Raw genomic sequence first — 20,497 nt, 5'->3', positions numbered from 1 at the left:
GATTTTTATGTCTTGAATTTCATCCGTGCGCACACACAGACAGACGGATCGACACACACACACACACACACACACACACACACACACACACACACACACACACACACACAAATCGTTCGTGTTATATGTATGTGTTTTCTTACGAATGAAAAAATATAAACTCTTGCGTCGTATCCTCAAAATTTAGAAAAGTTATCGATTTTTACTACCCGGAGTTTACTTAATTTTTCGTTTATATCTCTGAACGCTGTTAGTGACTTGATTTCCTCTTGCTAGATTATAAAAACAGGACACTATGGGATTGGCAAATAGTCGGCGCCAACGAAAGTAACGAAACACACGCAAGAACTTAATTAATGACACGTCCCCATGGAAGACAAAACATAGCGGCGTGCAGATGCGCTTCTTACGAGGTGTGTGTGGGGGGGAGATGGATGGGAAAGAGATTTATCACAGCTTCCCTTTTCAAGTCTGCTCCTGCTATACTCGCGACAACTTCTCTCGCACCTGTACATACTGAACCGAATAGGATGGAAGTGGAAATGGAGACAAGACAACATGAATCTAAGCTCAGCTCTTGTACGCACGTATACTACTACTACCATGCATGCCCTAGTGAAATACAGCTACTTAGGTAAACACACACACACACACACACACACACACACACAGGACCTCTACCAGTATACAACCCAGCAAAAACTCACCCTCAGTAAAGAATGTAAATACTATGAAGACAATAACCTCTCATTCCGGCACTTTTTGAAATTAACTCCTGATTTATCCGTATTATTTGATCTTGGTGTACATAACTATGAACGTTCACAAGTTCGTATATCCGGGTACTGTGAGAACGGCGCCTGCCTCCCCCCTCCCTCCCTCTCCGGCCTCACCCTCCCTCCTCCTCCTGCCTCACCCCCTCCAGTCCTACTCCCCTTCCCTTTCCTGCCCCCCCTCCCTACTTCCCTCCCTCTCCTCCTCCCCTGAGCACCGCGGGAGGGGCGCCACACTGAAGGGTCCCCGAGTGTCGTAAGTGTCGCCGCCCCGCCCCGTGTCTGGCCACGCTCCCCTCACCGCCGAGCGTCGCCACGTGTTTATATCAAAAGTTTGCTCATCACCGTTCACCCGCCGCAGCCACGCCCTGCACGCGGCCACACCACGTCCTGTCCTGCCAGCACGAGCAACGCCCCGCGCCGCGCCGCCGCGGCCACCCCTACCTTGACGTGGGCGGCTGCGCCGCGGCCCAACCACTCGCCCGGCGGCGCCGCCACGCTCGGCACACGCCGCCGCCATCCCCGCGGCGGACAGATGTGTAATAACCGTTTTTTTTTATTTGATGAATGTTGAACACTTGAACAATTTCAAGTACTTATATCAAAAGAATTTTTAGATGTTGAACACTTTCGTATTTTATTTAACGTTTAAACAATAACAGTATTCAAGCGTCTTTTCAGTGTTCGTACCTTTTGTCCCCCCGTTTAGCGACGATGCTCCTGACGATCCGTCGCCGAGAACACCTTTGTTCATACATAGTCTAGCGTCCATCAAATACTCGCTCGGGTGTTGAGCCCCGCGAACCACCAGCCGGCGGGCCCGCGTGCCGCCGCGGCTGCCTTCAGTGTGGCGCCTCGCCCCCCGGCGGGCGGGGGAGGGACGGAGGTCGGTGCCAGGGGAATGTCGAGACGAGGCTGTACATAGTGTACATACGGGGCGACACACATTGTATTAGTAGCACCATGTATAAAACATATATATTTGTATGTATTAACTGCACATAGTAGAACACATATATGCTCACTGTGTATTTTCAAGGGAATGACTAAAAATTGGGGGTATTGCGTATATTTATGTCTCCTCGCATCCAGGTTACGTAATTGTTATCAATATTGTCCAAAGGAGACACACGTCATTTGTTTTCGTGTTGTTGTTTTGTTGTTCGGAGCAACAGCAGCCGGCCAGCCTGGCAGCCTGGCAGCCCCACGGCTGCGGGGGTCACCCTCACGCCGGGCGCCGCGCCGCGGGCCGCGTGGACTGTCCTGCCACACACTGATGAGCTGCTCCGAGCCACCGAGTTGCAGCGACTCACGGAAGGGCCGATTCGCCTCCATGTTACTTGTCACAGCGAGTTCCCGGAGAGTCCAGTCGACGCCTCTGTGACGCATCGAGCGTCGTGCTGCTTTGCGACAGACACGGCGATGAGACGGAGCAGCGGCACCTCTGCCCGACGCGGCGGGTGGCCAGTGGCGTCGGGAGACTGGTGGGAGGAGTGGGTGACATCCCCCTAACACCAAACAGCAAGGCACTGGGTGGTGGTCTGTTTGTTATGTTTCCAAGAGCTCATCGTCCTGCTGTTGGTGGGCGACAAAGGTTGAGTGTCCTGACCTGACCACGACGACTACCCAACAGCGCCTCGGGAAGCTGTGTTGTATGCTCACTTATGTATCAGTTGTCAGCAATAGAAGTTAACTTTTTTCTTTTCTTTTATTGATCCAGAAGGCGAAGCTTCCTTGCCTCCACCAGCCCTGTGACTCATCGCTCTCACTATCATCACCAACCCTCATGCCCTTATCATTATCATCGTTCTTGGCATAATTCCCCTCATCACGTCATTGTTATTACAGCCACCTGGTCATCGTCACCCCCGTGCCCCTCGACACCCTGTACCTCCCTTACAATATAACCCGACTCAGCTATGAAGGCAGCGTGGGCGGGACCCGCTCAGGGAGTCCCCTGGCCATAGAGCTGCCAAATCAGAATATATGATACACAATTTCAAATAGTACGTAGATGACACGTGAGGGAGAGAGTGATGCACTGGGGTGATGCGGCAGCGCCGTGAAGAGGTTCTGTCCCCGCCCAGACTGACTTCATACTTGTGTCGGACTTTGGTCATCATCACCACCTCCACAACAATCACCACCACCATCACTGTCACCATCCCTACCACCGTCACCCCCCATCCCCATCCCTTCCACCCTTATCACCACCACCACCACCGTCACCACCCAGCCAGAATTGGGCGTCGGGGCGGACAGGACGCAGCTAACAGGGCGCAGGTAAGCAAAGGTGAGTGTCAAACATTTATTACAAAGCATCATTATGGCACCTGGGGAACCCAATATTCTCGTATGTCACCTGGACCAGCCAGGGAGTAATTAGCTACCTGTGCAGGGGAGGGGAGGGGAGGGGAGAGGAGGGGTTAGGGTAGAAGAGGGGGAAGTGAATGGGAAAAGGGGGGAGAGGGGGTATATTTGGGAGGTTATGAATGTGAGAAGACAAAAGCAGGAAGGGGGGGCGGTAGGAGGGGATGGGGTTGTGAATGTAGTAGGTGGTTAAGGGAGAGAGACAGCAGGTGGAAGGGGGGAGGGGAGTTAACAGGGAGGTAGTAGGGGTGAAGACAGGCAGTGAGTAAGTAAGGTAGAGGTAACCGTTCTTTTCTACAATATCGGGAAGAGGCCAAGGGTGTGGGAGGCAAAGAGACAAGGAGGGAGTGAGGGAAGATATGGGTCACTTGGGAGGAGGAGACCGGGGAGCAGGGGCGGTGAGGGGCGGTGCTGTGCTGGGGGGGCTAAAGAAAACTGTGCATGTGCTTGTTTTGGGGGCTCAGGTGCGTCCGAGGGGGGGAGAGGGCGATGTGCATGACTACAGGACGATCGATACTGACGGCCGGTGTTTAGGCTGGGTAGACTGGCGGCTCGGGCGGGGGAGGGGCGGGGTACGCGGGCTCGACTGGGGGCTCGGCGTAGGCGGGCTCTGGGGGCGGGGCGGGGTAGGAGGATTGGTGCTCAGGGTACTGCGCCTCCCCCTCGTAGGTCACCACAGCCTCCAGTCCGTCGCCGTTGTCCACGTAATTGACGATCTGCGTGCGGCCGTCGGGGAGGTCCACGGTGTAGCTGCCCTCGGTCTTGTACCCGTCGCGGCTCTCAGAGTGGCCGTAGCTGGCGCCGGTGTAGCCGTCAGCCACGCCGTAGTTGTATTTGTACTGAGGCGGCGACTACAGCGCGGCGAACATGGATGAGAGGGAGGAAGACTATTAAGAATCCCCTACTTACTCTCTAGGCAGTACGGAAAGAGACGCTGATCCTAAGATGAGAGACAGCATAAGGAACAAACTGCATTGAGACGAGAGCCGGATTATGACAAGCAGGAATGAGTACTGTGTGAGGGGATTGTGATATGGGATCTATAAGTATCTCTTTGCACGGTATGGAAGGAGGCAATGATTGTAAAATGAAAAAAAGGGCGGCACTGTGACGTTGTAATAATGAGAACTTAATTACAGCAAATAAGAAAAGTGTGCCATAAGTAACCTATATACAGGCTCTCTGCACGGCATGGAAGGAGACGCTAGATATAAGATGAGGAAAAGAACGATTTATTACGACAAACGCAGATGAAAACGAGGAAGACTGGCAGAAAAAAAGGCGATAACTGTCAACTATCTACAGGCTCTTTATGTAGTTTGGAATGACCCGCTGCTTGTGAGGAAAGGAATGACGGCAGGGTAGGGAACACTCACATCTGGGTAGTCCTCGACGGGGTGGTAGCTGGGGGCGGGGGCTGCGTAGGAGGGGGAAGGGGGGATGTACTGGGGGGGCTCGTGGTAGACAGGCACCTGGTCAGCCAGCGAGGCCCCGACCACGCAGACGACGACCAACAGACTGACCTGGAACGACACAACAAGCGAACGACCACTTAAATCAACACACACATACGAAACAAACAAAAATACACACACAGCTAGTTTGTTTATTGATCGTATAGAAAATAAAACACTTTACTAAAATAGAAATAAAAACATTGAAATTTGGTCCAACGCAGAAGCAAATTTAAAACTACAAATTAAACATTACACACACACACACACACACACACGCAGACTTCGTGCCCCCGAGAGAGAGGAGTTGAGCAAGTCAGCGGCGAGTCAACAAACCAGCGTCCTTGTCTTTGCACATCACGAGGCGAAGAGCAGCAGTGAGGAAATAATGAACGAGACCCGGAGGCGAAGCAGGCGACCAGGCGAGACGGACGAGGCACGGCGACGAGGAGGAGGAGGAGATGGACGAGGGGAAACTATGCATCGCTGAGGAGGGAGAGAGCGAGACAGGCAAAGCACAGAATGGAAGCGAGGGACAAAGGGACGCGGATATCAATGGAGAGGAACAGATAGACAGAGAAACAGATGAATGGAAACATGAAAACACACCGGCAGAAGGATACAAAACAAAAAGGAAGGAAGAGATGAACAAAGGGAAACATATATCAGTGAAGAGGATCAGATAGACGGAGAAAGACTTCGATTAAGAGGATGAGAGAAAACAAGAAAAAAAAAAAAAGTAAAAAACGACAGTAAAGAGAAATACACATCGATGAAGCGCGAGAAAGGGAAACAGGCGAAGGAAGAGATGGACAAAGGGAAACAGATATCAATGAAAAAAAAAAAAGAGAAACAGACATCAATCAATTAAAAGAGACGCAGGTAGAAAGAGGCAAAAAGAGCATGCATCGAGAGAGAGGGAGGAATGGAAACAGACGAAGCAAAGGGTGGACAAAAGGAAACTGTTATCAATGAAACGAAAAAGATAGACAGAGGAACAGAATGAATTAGCAGGATCAAAGGAAAACAAAAGAAACACAGAAAGAGGCAAATAAACAGAAATATGCGTCGATGAAGAGGGAGAAATACTAGAGGCGAAGCAAAGAAAGATAGACGAAGAGAAACAGATATCACTAAAAAGAAAAAGACAGAGAAACATACATTGACTGAGACGATGGAAGAAAAACAAAGTAAATACAAGTAGACAAAGATAAACGAAAGGAGAAACATCAATGAAAAGAGAGAAAAGAAGGCAGGCGAAGCACAAAAGACGGACAAAGGGAAATAGAGGCAAAGATACAACAGAAAATTGGAGTGGCAGAGATAAATTTACGTAGAGGATTATGTAATGAGAGAAAACGTTTGAAGATGCTAATATAAAGACAGGGACTAAGGTAAATATAGAAATGGAAGCAAACATATATGGAGAAAAAAAATAGAAGTAAATAAACACAGGAAGAGCTCAGGAGGTAAGAAAAATAATGTAATAAAAAGATAAAACTACAACTAGGGCGATCAAAAGGAGGGGAGAGGATGGGGAAAGGAAGGCAGGGACATCACTGGAGGCGAGGCAGCACAGAATCACAGACCAGAGAGACAAACAGGTAATGACCCACACCTTGAGAGACATGGTGAGGACTGCTGTGCCTCGGAGCCTCGCACACACGTATATATAGAGGAGACGACCAAACCGCCACTTTCTAGCCTCAAACGTATTCCCGCCTCCTAACTTTCTCCCCGGCATCTCCTGGACACGACCACCTTATAGGGCTTTAATAACCGGCCCCTCCTTCTTCTCCTACTTTCCTAACCACACCCCTACCCACAGCCTCTTTACCCCAATATTTTCCCTTCTTTAAACTTCTCCCCTCTTCATTTTCCAAACTATCTTCTGTAATTTTCTAGCTAACAAAAGAGACAGCCAACATCTTCACCCACTTCCCGAGGTACTTCATCCCTACCCACAGCCTTTTTACCCCAATATTTTCCCTTCTTTAAACTTCTCCCCTCTTCATTTTCCAAACTATCTTCTGTAATTTTCTAGCTAACAAAAGAGACAGCCAACATCTTCATCCACTTCCCAAGGTACTTCATCCCTACCCACAGCCTTTTTACCCCAATATTTTCCCTTCTTTAAACTTCTCCCCTCTTCATCTTCCAAACTATCTTCTGTAATTTTCTAGCTAACAAAAGAGACAGCCATCATCTTCATCCACTTCCCGAGGTATTTCATCCCTACCCACACCCTCTTTACCCCAATATCTTCCCTTCTTTAAACTTCTCCCCTCTTCATCTTCCAAACTATCTTCTGTAATTTTCTAGCTAACAAAAGAGACAGCCAACATCTTCACCCACTTCCCTAGGTACTTCATCCCTACCCACAGCCTTTTTACCCCAATATCTTCCCTTCTTTAAACTTCTCCCCTCTTCATCTTCCAAACTATCTTCTGTAATTTTCTAGCTAACAAAAGAGACAGCCAACATCTTCATCCACTTCCCGAGGTATTTCATCCCTACCCACAGTCTCTCTACCCCAATATCTTCCCTTCTTCAAACTTCTCCCCTCTTCATCTTCCAAACTATCTTCTGTAATTTTCTAGCTAACAAAAGAGACAGCCAACATCTTCATCCACTTCCCGAGGTATTTCATCCCTATCCACAGTCTCTCTACCCCAATATCTTCCCTTCTTCAAACTTCTCCCCTCTTCATCTTCCAAACTATCTTCTGTAATTTTCTAGCTAACAAAAGAGACAGCCAACATCTTCACCCACTTCCCGAGGTATTTCATCCCTATCCACAGTCTCTCTACCCTTAAAGTTTCCCTTCTCCATATTCCCCTCTCCCATCTTCCAAACTATCTTCTGTACCCCGCTATATAGCCATCAAACAGCCGCCCATCCTCTTTTTTCCACTTCCTTAACCCTAGAACTGTAACGCTTAATTTGACTAACACAGCTAGAGAGTAGCGTGGATCCGGCCGGACCCAATGAAGAAAATATTGAAAAAAAATACAAAAAATCATATTTCTTGACCTCCAAAGCAACAAATCTCTAAGAATAGACATTCCTGCATATAATCACAGTATTTAAATCAAAGTTTTATTTAGCGTATTCAGTTTCAGAGCTTAAAAAGAACTAGAAGCCAATGATACTACGTTTTTGCGCAGTGGGAATTATTAGAAGCAGAATTCAATAAGTAAAATGGCATATGAAGGTAGAAATATTAATATGAAATTCGGTTTTTATGTAGCGTACTCAGTTTCAGAGCTTAAAGAGGACGAAAAACTAATGATAGTACATTTTTGAGCATAAGAAATTATTAGAAGCAGAGATTAATGAGGAAAAAAACATATGAAGGTTAAAACTGTAATATGAAATTGGGTTTTTATGTAGCGTACTCAGTTTCAGAGCTTAAAAAAGGACTAAAAACTAATGATAATATATTTTTGAGCAGTGGAAATAATTAGGAGCAGAAATTAATAAGGAAAAAAACATATGTAGGCAGAAATAACATCATGAAATCCTGTTTTTATGTAGCGTTCTTAGTTTCAGAGCTTAAAAAAGGACTAAAAACTAATGATAATATATTTTTGAGCAGTGGAAATAATTAGGAGCAGAAATTAATAAGGAAAAACACATATGTAGCAGAAATAACATCATGAAATCCTGTTTTTATGTAGCGTTCTTAGTTTCAGAGCTTAAAAAAGAACGAAAAACTAATGATAATATATTTTTGAGCAGTGAGAATTATTGAAAGCAGAAAATGATAAGTAAAATGGCATATGAAGGTTAAAATTGTAATATGAATTTCGGTTTTCTTGTAGCGTACTTCTTTCGGAGCTTAAAAAAGGACGAAAAACTAATGATAATATATTTTTGAGCAGTGGAAATTATTGAAAGCAGAAATTAATAAGAAAAATGTCACATGAAGGTTAAAATTATAATATGCAATTCGTTTTTTTGTGTAGCATACTTAGTTTCGGAGCTTAAAAAAGGACGAAAAACTAACGATAATATATTTTTGAGCAGTGGAAATTATTGGAAGCAGAAATTAATGAGGAAAATGGCATATGAAAAAAAATATAATATGCAATTCGGTTTCTATGTAGCCTACTCAGTTTCAGAGCTTAACCCTAGAACTGTAACGCTTAATTTGACCAACACAGAGAGTAACGTGGGACTGGCCGGACCCACTGAAGAAAATATTAAAAAAAACAAAAAAAACAAAAATCATATTTCTTGACCTCCAAAGCTACAAATCTCTAAAAATAGACATTCCTGCATACAATCACAGTATTTAAATCAAAGTTTTTCCGCACACTTATTTTTGTGAGTAAAAAAAATAAAATAAAAAGTGAAAAGTAATAGGTAACCTCAACCACTCCCCCCCCCCCCCCACACACACACACGCACACACGCATCCTCACAAACATCGTCTGTGCCCCCCCACGGCCCTCTTAATAGCTGTCTCTCCTCTTTCTTTCTCCCCCTCTCGTACCTCCCCACTCCCCACAACCCACTACTACTGATATTCTCCACCCTTCAAGCCTTCCTCCGCGTCTCCCCACCGCCAGTGCCTCCCCATAGTCCCTTAACACACGTCCATCCCCATCCTGGTTCCTCATGGTCCTCAGCATCACCACCAATACCCAAGCACACCACCGCCGTCAAGTACTTGCAACCTAATCCAGTCCTTCCGTGCCTTGCCTGCCCTCAGCACCCCTACCCTCAGTATAGGCAACCAAGCAGCATTTTAGACAGCTCAAAACCCTCTATAGTTTGATTACAAAGAATACATTTGCTACAGCACAATAAGATATACGTAAAATGTTGTTTGATAGTTTTGATCATTCTTAAAGAAAAAAAATATCAAAGACCTTATTAGTGAGCAGAAATAATGAAAAGTGGCAGTGTATTGGTTGCATGCTAGTCCCATTTTCTGAAGCAACGTCAGATAGCAAGCCTTCTCCTTTTATAATGGATTGTACTTGGCTGACGTCCTTTCCCAGCACCACATAAAGCCAGTTTCAGCATCACCATGAGTACTAGTGGCTTAGATCGAGAAATAACGGCTTTACCTAAACTATCTTGGCCTAAGCGAGCCGATGGTAACCAAACATAGCCAGCTCGTATCCCTTCCCTTCTCCTCCCCGCTCCCACCACTACCTACGACCTCAGGACCCCGATCGCAGATGAGGAGTTGCTTCACTGCTTGATGTCCCACTTTCTCATTTACAGTCTTACGAGGAAGGCGATAAATAATGGATAAATAATAAAAAAATAGATACGTAGGCAACTGAATAAATAAATGAACGAATGTGTGATTATAACGACCTTATTTTAAAACATTTCGGAACTTACACACACACACACACACACACACACACACACACACACACACTTGATAAGACTTTCGTAGAGGAGGTTGTGTTAGTATTTCCATGGGTAGTTTTATGAGCTTAGTAACAGGTTGCCTTACACTCCTTGAAGACAGATTGACAAGGCTTCTGCTGCACCATGAATGTGAATAACACTAATCTCCTTTATGGTCTTGATAATTTTTTGTTGTGTGGACTGACGGCGTCTGAAAATACTGGTCTATATTACACTTTTCAACACACCCACGTGATACCGGAAGCATGTTATTATGGAGCTAATGTTGCCGTAAAGAACTGCTATTGGTGTCATTTACAACTGACAGAGAGAAAAAATAATATCATGGACGTAGTCGTGAACTCGTGCAAGTGGTTATCATAGAGAACTAGCGGTAGGGAGCAGGGCCTAGTATGTTTTATTTTATTTTATTATTATTGCTGGAACTGATATCAAGGGAAGGAAGAGCTTGTGAAAGTGGAAACGTTAGGCTTGGACCCAATCATGAACTCGTGCAAGTGGTTATCATAGTGAACTAGCGGTAGGAAGCAGGGCCTAGTATGTTTCTTTTATTATTATTATTGCTGGAACTGATATCAAGGGAAGGAAGAGCTTGTGAAAGTGGAAACGTTAGGCTTGGACCCAGTCATGAACTCGTGCAAGTGGTTATCATAGAGAACTAGCGGTAGGGAACAGGGCCAAGTATGTTTTTTTATTTATTATTATTGCTGGAACTGATATCAAGGGAAGGATGAGCTTGTGAAAGTGGAAACGTTTGGCGATGCACGAGAAAGGTAGAATTAGGAAAAGATATAATGTCAACCAGTCTGTAAAGGATTGCTGTCGTTTACCAGAAAGGGATACTAGGCAGGGTTGATACCAGGAAACACTAACACTAGGAAAGACCGATGTTGAGAAAGATTGATATAATTTTCTAGGAATGTGAAGCTAAAAATAATTCAGACCTTAACCTGAATATAAAGAAAGTATATGTTTTTGTTTCTTATTTTTCTTCATAAAACTCGTTATTAAATAGATCAAGAAAGAGGAATGGATAGATAAATAGATAGGTAAATACATAACTAGAGATAGATAGGGAGATAAAGAGAGAGAGAGAGAGAGAGAGAGAGAGAACTTTCCTCCTTTCTCTGCCATATGTCAGGGTGTGGGGGAGCAGCTGTGAGGGCGTGCGGTCACCCACACGCCCTCCCCCACCCCTACACCCACCCCACACCCACACCCATCTGAATACATGTCCCTATTCGATTTTACTCACCCATTGCTCCACTCTCTCTCTCTCTCTCTCTCTCTCTCTCTCTCTCTAGTATATATATATATATATATATATATATATATATATATATATATATATATATATATATATATATATATATATATATATATATAAGAACATACGAACATAAGAACTCAGGAGTCTGCAAGAGGCCGGTCGGCGTGAACGAGGCAGCTCCTGTGACCCTCAGCTCCCGTGTATATAACCCCACCTCATATCGCTGACCATGAATTTATCTAGTCTATTTTTGAATGTGACAATTGTATTGGCACTCACCACATGACTGCTAAGCCTATTCCACTCATCCACCACCCTATTAGTAAACCAATTTTTGCCTATGTCCCTGTTGAATCTGAATTTATCCAGTTTAAACCCGTTACTTCGTGTCCTACCCGGTTCTCTTACCAACAAAACCTTATGAATGTCTCCCTTATTAAAGCCCTTCATCCATTTATAAACCTCGATCATGTCTCCACGCACCCTTCGCCTTTCTAGAGAATGCAAGTTTAACTGTTTGAGTCTTTCCTCGTATGGCAAGTTTCTCAACCCTGAATCATCTTAGTCATCCTCCTCTGCACCGATTCTAACATTTTGATATCCATTCTATAGTAGGGTGACCAGAACTGAACCGCATAGTCAAGATGAGGTCTAACTAATGCTAAATATAGTTTGAGGAAGACTTCGGGGCTTCTGTTGCTTACGCTCCTTGAAATAAATCCCAGTACCCTATTAGCTCGATTTCTAGCTTGAATGCATTGTGCCCTTGGACGGAGATCAGAGCTCACTAAGACCCCTAAATCCCTCTCGCATCCAGACCTACTTATGAGAGTGTCATTTAAGCAATAGTTATGTGAGGGGTTGTTCCTACCTACACTCAGAATACTGCACTTCCCTACATTGAACTCCATCTGCCATTTATCCGCCCAGTCATATAATCTGTTGAGTTCACCTTGGAGAATACTAGCGTCCTGATCCGACTCAATTACTCTACCGATCTTGGTATCATCTGCAAATTTACTAACATCACTACTAATTCCTGTGTCTAAGTCATTGATATAAATAATTAAAAAAGTGGACCTAATACCGAACCTTGTGGGACCCCACTCGTAACACATCCCCAGTCAGATCTTTTACCATTGATTTGCACTCTTTGCTTCCTATTGCTAAGCCACGCCTTGACCCAGTTCAAAACTTTACCCTCTACTCCGTGAGCCTGTAATTTAAGCAACAGTCGTTGGTGAGGAACTTTGTCAAACGCTTTACTAAAATCAAGATAGATTACATCATAATTTTCATCTCTGTCAACCGCCTCAAATACTTTATTGTAGAAGGACAAGAGATTGGTGAGGCATGACCTACCTTTTGTGAACCCATGCTGCGAGTCGTGAATTAAGCTATGTTTCTCTAAATGCTCCCGAATGTTCCTGGCTATTATGGACTCCAGCATCTTCCCTATAACCGATGTTAAGCTAATTGGGCGATAGTTTGAAGCAACTGACCTGTCCCCCTTTTTAAAAATCGGCGTCACATTAGCTACTTTCCAGAGGCTCGGCACATAGCCAGTATTTACCGACATCTTAAAGATGTCGGTTAGTTGAGTTATATATATATATATATATATATATATAACTGTATATATATATATATATATATATATATATATATATATATATATATATATATATATATATATATATATATATACTTAACTGTTTTTTTTTTATTTCCTCTATATCTATATTTTTTTCCATCCTAACATAACTGCGTCCCTCCTCCTCCTCTACTTACTTTACATTTCTCCTTCCTAAGACAGATGTTGGATGAAGTGGTTTATATATTTTCTCCGTGTGTGTGCGTGTGTGTGTGTGTGTGTGTGTGTGTGTGTGTGTGTGTGTGCATGTGTGTGTGTGTGTGTGTGTGTGTGTGTGTGTGTGTGTGTGTGTGTGTGTGTGTGTGTGTGTGTGTGTGTGTGTGTGTGTGTGTGTGTGCATGTGTGTGTGTGTGTGTGTGTGTGTGTGTGTGTGTGTGTGTGTGTGTGTGTGTGTGTGTGTGTGTGTGTGTGTGTGTGTGTGTGTGTGTGTGTGTGTGTGTGTGTGTGTGTGTGTGTGTGTGTGTGTGTGTGTGTGTGTGTGTGTGTGTGTGTGTGTGTGTGTGTGTGTGTGTGTGTGTGTGTGTGTGTGTGTGTGTGTGTGTGTGTGTTTCATCACGGCCTGATCACGAGTTGGACTCGCAATCGCCAGCAAGTACCCTCAGGATTTAGAGCAAGGCTCGTTAGTCGATCTCTGGGTACTGCCAGGACCTCACACCACGCCCCTGTCCCTTGCTCAAGGGCAGTAACCATTCCTAGTCAGCGGAAAAAGCCTGCCTGAGCGGGGCTCGAACCGCTGCTGCCTGTTGCCGCGAAACCTGGCAGAGTAGCGCCTTAACCGACTGAGCTAGCGGAGCGGTGTGTGTGTGTGTGTGTGTGTGTGTGTGTGTGTGTGTGTTTTAAGCTAAGTCTTCACGCTTTCCTCAACAGCAACTTGTCAATTTTCCTCAATTAACAAAAAACAAACAGTTAAGAAGGAAAGAAAGAGAGAGGGAAAAAGATGCTCTCTCTCTCTCTCTCTCTCTCTCTCTCTCTCTCTCTCTCTCTCTCTCTCTCTCTCTCTCTCTCTCTCGTATAAGGAAAGAAGGGAGGAAAGCAGCGAGTGAGAGCGAGCAATTACCTGCATCGGGAGAGGAAGGTAGAAAGTGCCCGTGACTACATTAACTTTTTCCGCCGGGCTGCAAGGTTCTAATGACGCAGCGCCCGCAGACTGACGGAATGCAGAGACAGACCATGAGCAGCCTGGACACTGATGGTCGCCCGTGTTACCTGACAGCGTGGGTGGTTAATGGATGAGGAGACGGATGGGTGGATGGATGGATGGAGGGAAGGTTACTGTATGGATCTTCACTGTTATTTTATGTTCGCTTTCATGTTTATTTATCCGTGGCTTTGGCACAATAAATACAAAGCAAAAAAGTAAAGTTATCTTATATTATCAGCATGTCCCTGGAGAGTACGCCGGGCCTGAGTGGTTTATATGAGGCTTGTTACTGGTGAACACTTACTTGTTACTGGTTAAATTATGACTTGTGAATAGCATGATACTGGCTTGTTACTGATTCGTAGCTAGCCTGATTCTGCCTTGTAACTGACCTGTAACGAGCCTCTAAGTGAATATTAACTGACTTCTCATGACTGGGTTCAAAGTGGCTTGTACCTGGCTCAAATACTCTTGGGGCTGGCTTGTGACTGGCATGGCGAGGCTGATGACGCGAGGCTGTGGGTACCCGCTGCGGGGTTTACTGGTAAGAGGGCGGGGCACCGTAGGCAGGGGCGGGCTTATACACCGGGGCGGGCTTGTACTTGGGCTCCGGCTTGTACTTGGGTTCAGGCTTGTACTCGGGGTACTGCGCCTCTCCCTCGTAGGTGACCACAGCCTCCAGCCCGTCGCCGTTGTCCACGTAGGTGACGGTCTGCTTGCGGCCGTCGGGGAGGTTCACGGTGTAGCTGCCCTCGGTCTTGTACCCGTCGCGGCTCTCAGAGTGGCCGAAGTTAGCGCCGGAGTAGTCGTCAGCCACGCCGTAGTTGTACGTGTACTTGGGAGGAGACTGTTGGGGCAGATGAAGGACAGTTAAAGACGTGAGCCTGAAGATTACTGAAGGATGGGAAAGGCAAAGAATAGGTAAAGTTGGGGTAATGCGCTATAGCTGGGGCGTACAGTGGGACTACAGTGAACTAAATACAGACCCAGGTAGGCAGAGGTGGAAAGGTAAAACGATGCAGCTAATGACCAAACCTGAGAGTGACTGAAGGACGGGACATTATTTTGTAACCGTGAGTGTAGTACTGAACTCAATACACCCCGAGGGAGGCAAGGGTGGCGAGAGGTGAGGTGACGCAGGTAAGTAATTATGTAACCTGCAATACCTGAAGAACGTGAAAGTAACTGCAGTATAGGTAAGGAACGTGCAGGCGTGTGACTCAGGTGAGGAGGAAACTCAAGAACTTGATAACTGTTAAGTAAAAAACGAGACAGCAATGGTGAAGCTGGATTGAGGAAAGCTCTTAAGATGTGGAAAATGAAATAGGTCGATACATACACACACAGAGGTAAAGAGAAAAAACCTTCGATATACTCACTGTTGGGTGCTCGGGCTCCTTGCCGTAAGAGGCCGGGGGGGCATAGCGGGGAGGGGGAGGGGCGTAGGGGTCGGGGGTGTGATAGGAAGGGCGGCGGTCACCCAGGACGCAGACAACCACGCAGGCCAGGGCAACGATCTGAGGGAGAGGAGCGCGGGAACATGAAGAGACACACCCACTTCGTTCATCCCCGGTGCATCTTATACGCGAAGAGATGAAGGGGGGAGAAGAACTACAGAAGAGTGGTTGTCTTAGTGGCAAAGAGGGATGGTGAAAGGGAAAGGGCGCAGGAATATGAAGCAACACACCAAGTTCCTTCATCCACGGTGCATCTTACACGCGTGGAGATGAAGGGGAGAAGAGGGAAACTGCAGAAGGGTGGTGGTATTAGCGGCAGAGAGGGATGTTGAAAAGGAAGGAATGACCACAATGGAGGCGAGAGGAAATATATAAAGCGATAGCTCCAATTCATTACCAGGAATATTGTGTAACCGTGGAGATGACGGGGAGTGGGAGAAGCGTTCGTGAGGAAAGCAATAATGTGAAGAGGAGGAGACTTGTTGCATACGTGTTGGGGTGAAATAGGAGGACGAAGAGGACCATAAGGGGTGGTAGGGAGGGTTGGAGAAGAGACGAAAGTGGGAAAACCTGAGTAGAACAAAGAGGGGGAAGTTCACAGGTAACTTCTTTTCCCTTTCATCTGATCTTTCGTGTCAGTACCGACCTTTACCCTACTGGCTTTCGTTCTGCGGCTGAGAGGCGTAAGAGGCGGAGGAGGAAATCGTTGGGTGGGTAAAGGAAAGACTGAATAAATGAAGGAACCTGAAGACTTGAATGGGAAACTTGGGCGTGGAAATTATGGGAAAAACCTTTGTCTACAGACTAAGAACATAAAGAGATGAAGGAAAGAAGGAAGACCGAGAGGGCGGAGAAAAAGAAAAGAATATGAAATCAAGCGTACCAGAGAAACAGAAACCTAGGGAAATCATGGGCGAAAGAGGGAAAAACACAAGAAAATGAGCACTTTGGGCGGAGGACAAGGTTGATGTTGGCATTACTGAGCCACAAAAAGGACTGAATGGCGCACAGAGGACGCTGGAGAGACACAAACTAGGGATTATTGAGTACGCTGAAAGCAGAAAATGGAAGCAGAAAAAGGAATCCTACAAGTAAAAGAAGACAGGAACTTCGAAATGTGAGAAAATAAACTGAGTGAATGCAAAATGACCAGAGAGATGAGAACTTGTAGAAGAAACATAAACAAAAAAGGAGACATGAGGAAACAGACGTGAATTAAGATAGCTAAAACGAAAGAACAATATATAGGCAATGAACAAGAAGGGAAAAAGTAGGTTATCTATGCATCAAAAACACAGCAGCAACGGGAAGTAAGGAGGAGAGTGACAGCGGACGAAACGCGAGGAGGAGGAAGCAAAGACTGAAGGGGTAGAAAGGACCGAGGCATGCAAGGTAGAGGGAGGGACGGGAGGGTCGTGGGAAGTGACGAGGGAATGAAAGCGACGGAGAAATGAGAGGAAACTGTAGGAGGGAAAGTTAACGGAGGGAAGTGGGAGAGGAAAAGTGAAAGGGTGCATGGAGAGAAACAAACGAGGAAATGAAAGAAAGGATAAACATAAGAAAACGAAAGAGAAACCTGAGGAAAAAAGAAAACAGGAAAATTGAGAGACTTGAAAGGAAGAACGGGAACAGAGGAAAAATATAGGGATAGAAAGAAAGAAAACAAAAGAAGAGGAAAGGTGGGATATGGAGGGAAGGGAGAGGAGCAGTTGGATGAATGGAAAAAGACAGAAAAAGAAAATGAGAGGATAGAGGAAACAAAACAGACAAACTGAGGAAATTAGAAAAAACACGGAGGAAAGAATGAAAAAGAGAGACGAAAGAAATATAAATAAAAATAATGAAATGAATGGAGGTCAAAGGAGAACTGAGAGGATAGAGGGGGAGAGAAGTAAGACAAAAAGAAACTGGAAAAAGTGAACGAAAAGAAAGAAAAAGTTAAGACAGAGCATTTGGTAAAGGTTAAAGAATTCGAGGAGTAACTAAATGAAATAAGAAACTAAGAGAAGACGTGGGCGAAAGGAAAAAAAAGGTATAGAAGGTATATCAGATGAAGGGAAGGAGAAAGTAGCAAAAAATGAAAAAAAAACTTAAAATGTAAAGAATGCAAGAAAAAGAAAGAACAAAAATAACAATAACTTTGCAGATGGAAAGATGCATGTAAAGGAGGAAAAAATTAAGGAAAGGAAAGGAGGAATCAAGGGAGGAAAGAGGGAAAGAAAGAACGAAAGAAGGAAGAAAAAAGAAAGAGATGACGGAAGGAAAAGTTGAATGAAGGAAGAAATAAAGGACGGAAGGCATGAAGGAAGCAAGGAAGGTAATAATGAAAGGAAGGAAGGAGGGAAGGAAAAAAAATGAAAAGAACGAAGGAAAGAAGGAAGGAAAGAGAAGAGGAAAGGAAATCAGTTGAAAGTAAGCCATGAGAGAAAAATAAAAATAAAAGGAACAAAAATATACGAGAAATGAAATGAAACAAGAAAAAAACACAATAAAACCCTCATGAATAGAGAGAAAAGGGAAGATAAGGTAAAAAAAAAGAGAAGGAAAAAAAAATACAGAGCTCCTGAAACCGTAGACCCAGTAATACGAGAAAGGGCGAAGGGCGCTGGTAAGGGAAGGCCACAGTCACCAATCAGCAGGAGCGTCGTGTACCTTCAGAGACATGTCGGGGTGAAGCGGCTCGTTGGAGTGAAGCATCAAGGGCCCGCAGCCGCTTATATACTGAACTTGTCTTGTCTCCGCCGCTCACTTTACTTTCCTCCCGCCCGCCCGCCCGCCCCTACACCGTGCTGCCAAGGTCATGTTTAAAGAGTGAGGGGAAGGGGAAGATTGGGATGGGAAGGAAAGGGAAAGGAAGGGAGGGGAGGGAAAAAGAGAGAGAGTGAGAGAGTGGGTGAGAGAAATAAACAGACAGACATAGACAGATCAGCAAGACAGACAGACAGGCAAACCAACAGACAAATGGATGTAGACATTAAGCAAGTACACAGAGGCATAATATGAACACTTAAGTGCGTGCACACACACACACACACACACACACACACACACACACACACACACACACACACACACAAACACACACACAAGAAGAAATACGGATGTGAAAAAGCAGCTGACAATGGGTGGAGGGGACTAAAGGATGGGAGGAGGAGGAGGAGGAGGAGCAGGAGGAGGGGAAGAAGAAAAACTGTAGGGGAAGAGAAATAGAATAGGAGCGGAAGAGGGACGGAGATAACTTGTACATTTTTACCTTCTCCTCTGACTCCCCCCCTCCCTCCCTGCCCCCTAAATCCCTCCTCCCACTCAGGTAACGCTTCCACGGCCCCTAATTAAGGTGCCAGCCGTGCCCAGGTAAAGGTGGTTCGAGGCCCCGTGAGAAAATGATGTCTTACTCTTCCACTGCCGGTTGTTAATTTTGCAACATGTTTTACTGTCAGATTTTACTTTTTTTCTCCTGTCTGTGTTACGGCTCCGTGGTTTACTGTTTATGTTTAGTACTACTACGAATTAGTTTTTTCCCTTCTCCCGTTACCCCTCCATGGCAGATTCCTCTCCATTTTTTGCCTTAGGCACGTGCTTTCTCGGAACCTGTACATAAAAAGTATGCACACACTTACACACACACACACACACACACACACACACACACACACACACACACACACACACACACACACACACACACACACACACACACTCGCACGTACACGAATAAACACATATACACATAATAATAATATGATTTTGCATTATGTCTTTTCTGCACTTCTTTTTTCCTACAGCTTAAGAAAGATGGTGTCACAAACAAACTGGTGAATTTTTCATAACCTCTTTCCTTTATTCATTATCATATTCCTATAATATAATTTGTATAATATGATTATATGTAGTTTTGCATTATCTCTCTTTAAGTACTTCCTTTTTCATGCGACTTTTTTTCATCAGCAAACTGATGACTTTTTCATATTTTTGTTCATATATATATATATATATATATATATATATATATATATATATATATATATATATATATATATATATATATATATATATATATATATATATATATTTTTCAAGTGAACCGTCATATGTTTCCCAATCATATTCATAGACTTTGTGTGTGCAAATACCTGTGTACTCTGAGGGGCTGGTAACACCAGACTCATCTCCCATTTTACTTGCGGTCATCCTCTTACACGCAGAGCATCAGTTCCTCAAGTTGACTTTCTTTGTCGGCTCATTTTCCCATCTTTTTTTAAATGGCCAAACATCTGAGTGATCCAAACTCTTCACCGTTACATGTTTCACCTCAAAGTCAAACACTTTCTCCGATTTTTCCCTGCCGGTAAAACACTGAGGGCTGCACCGCCTTCCTTACCTAAATTGGTACCTTTGGATCGTACCTGCCACGCCTTCACCTTGCCTCGGCCACGAGGAAGGCCGGGCGAGGCACTGGACGTACTCTGCCCTCAAGGCCGCCTCTTTTGGCACCCATTACGCCCCATTGCTGCCTCGCCCATCTCTGGCACTCATTGAACCCTTCATCCCCAGCAGCCAGGTCTTCGGGCATCATGCACACTACAAAACACATCCAGTACCTACCGACTATCCCGAAGAAATTATTACGGGGTGTTTTTCTCCGCTTTATGCCTGCAACTCAATGTAGTATTCAATTTACACTTTTCTTTGCACTCAACATTCGCTACACTCACCTAAGGGACATCTGCACTCACGCAATGCCCTTTCTATCTATCTATATGTCTGTTTATATCTATGTGAGTTTTCTGATTTGTCTGTGTACCGTATCTCTTTCTGCCTGTCTGTCTGTCTGAATGTAAGGTGAGGGAGGTCAGGAAGGATTATATATGTCTGTTTCTCTGTCTGTGTATATTGGTTTGTCATTAAACAGTACTTAATTAAGCTATGCTACTCCTACAACCCAATATACTGCATTCAACCTACACTCTTTACACCCCGCCTC

The 20,497-nt window shown here is 44.9% G+C and overlaps 2 protein-coding genes across 2 annotated transcripts in view; both read right to left on the bottom strand.

Moving 5' to 3' along the window:
• Nucleotides 1–3,067: 3,067 nt before the first annotated feature.
• LOC126987480 (cuticle protein 8-like) lies at nt 3,068–6,227 on the bottom strand. Its single transcript, XM_050844448.1, has 3 exons — nt 6,216–6,227; nt 4,520–4,753; nt 3,068–3,994 (listed from the first exon to the last, which is right to left on the bottom strand). Exons 1-3 carry the CDS (start codon nt 6,225–6,227, stop codon nt 3,674–3,676), a joined length of 567 nt encoding a protein of 188 aa, XP_050700405.1. The 3' UTR covers nt 3,068–3,673.
• Nucleotides 6,228–14,205: 7,978 nt separating this feature from the next.
• The window catches only part of LOC126987527 (cuticle protein 7-like), a 25,624-nt gene continuing 19,332 nt past the window's right edge, over nt 14,206–20,497 (bottom strand). Inside the window, exons 2-3 of the mRNA XM_050844529.1 lie at nt 15,436–15,573; nt 14,206–14,903 (exon numbers count right to left, since the gene is read on the bottom strand). Of these exons, the coding sequence (XP_050700486.1) occupies nt 14,595–14,903; nt 15,436–15,573 (447 nt within the window). The 3' untranslated portion in view covers nt 14,206–14,594. The remainder of the gene's footprint in view (nt 14,904–15,435; nt 15,574–20,497) is intronic.

This window comes from Eriocheir sinensis, chromosome 65, assembly GCF_024679095.1.
Source record: "Eriocheir sinensis breed Jianghai 21 chromosome 65, ASM2467909v1, whole genome shotgun sequence".
Classification (NCBI taxonomy): Eukaryota; Metazoa; Arthropoda; class Malacostraca; order Decapoda; family Varunidae; genus Eriocheir; species Eriocheir sinensis.
This window is presented reverse-complemented; position numbering and strand designations above follow the sequence as displayed.

What these genes read in the sequence shown, in the direction of transcription:
- LOC126987480 (XM_050844448.1), bottom strand. An exon ending in CCGTCGAGGACTACCCAGAT is followed by an intron (nt 3,995 to 4,519) that starts GTGAGTGTTCCC and finishes GCCGCGCTGTAG; the next exon opens with TCGCCGCCTCAGTACAAATA.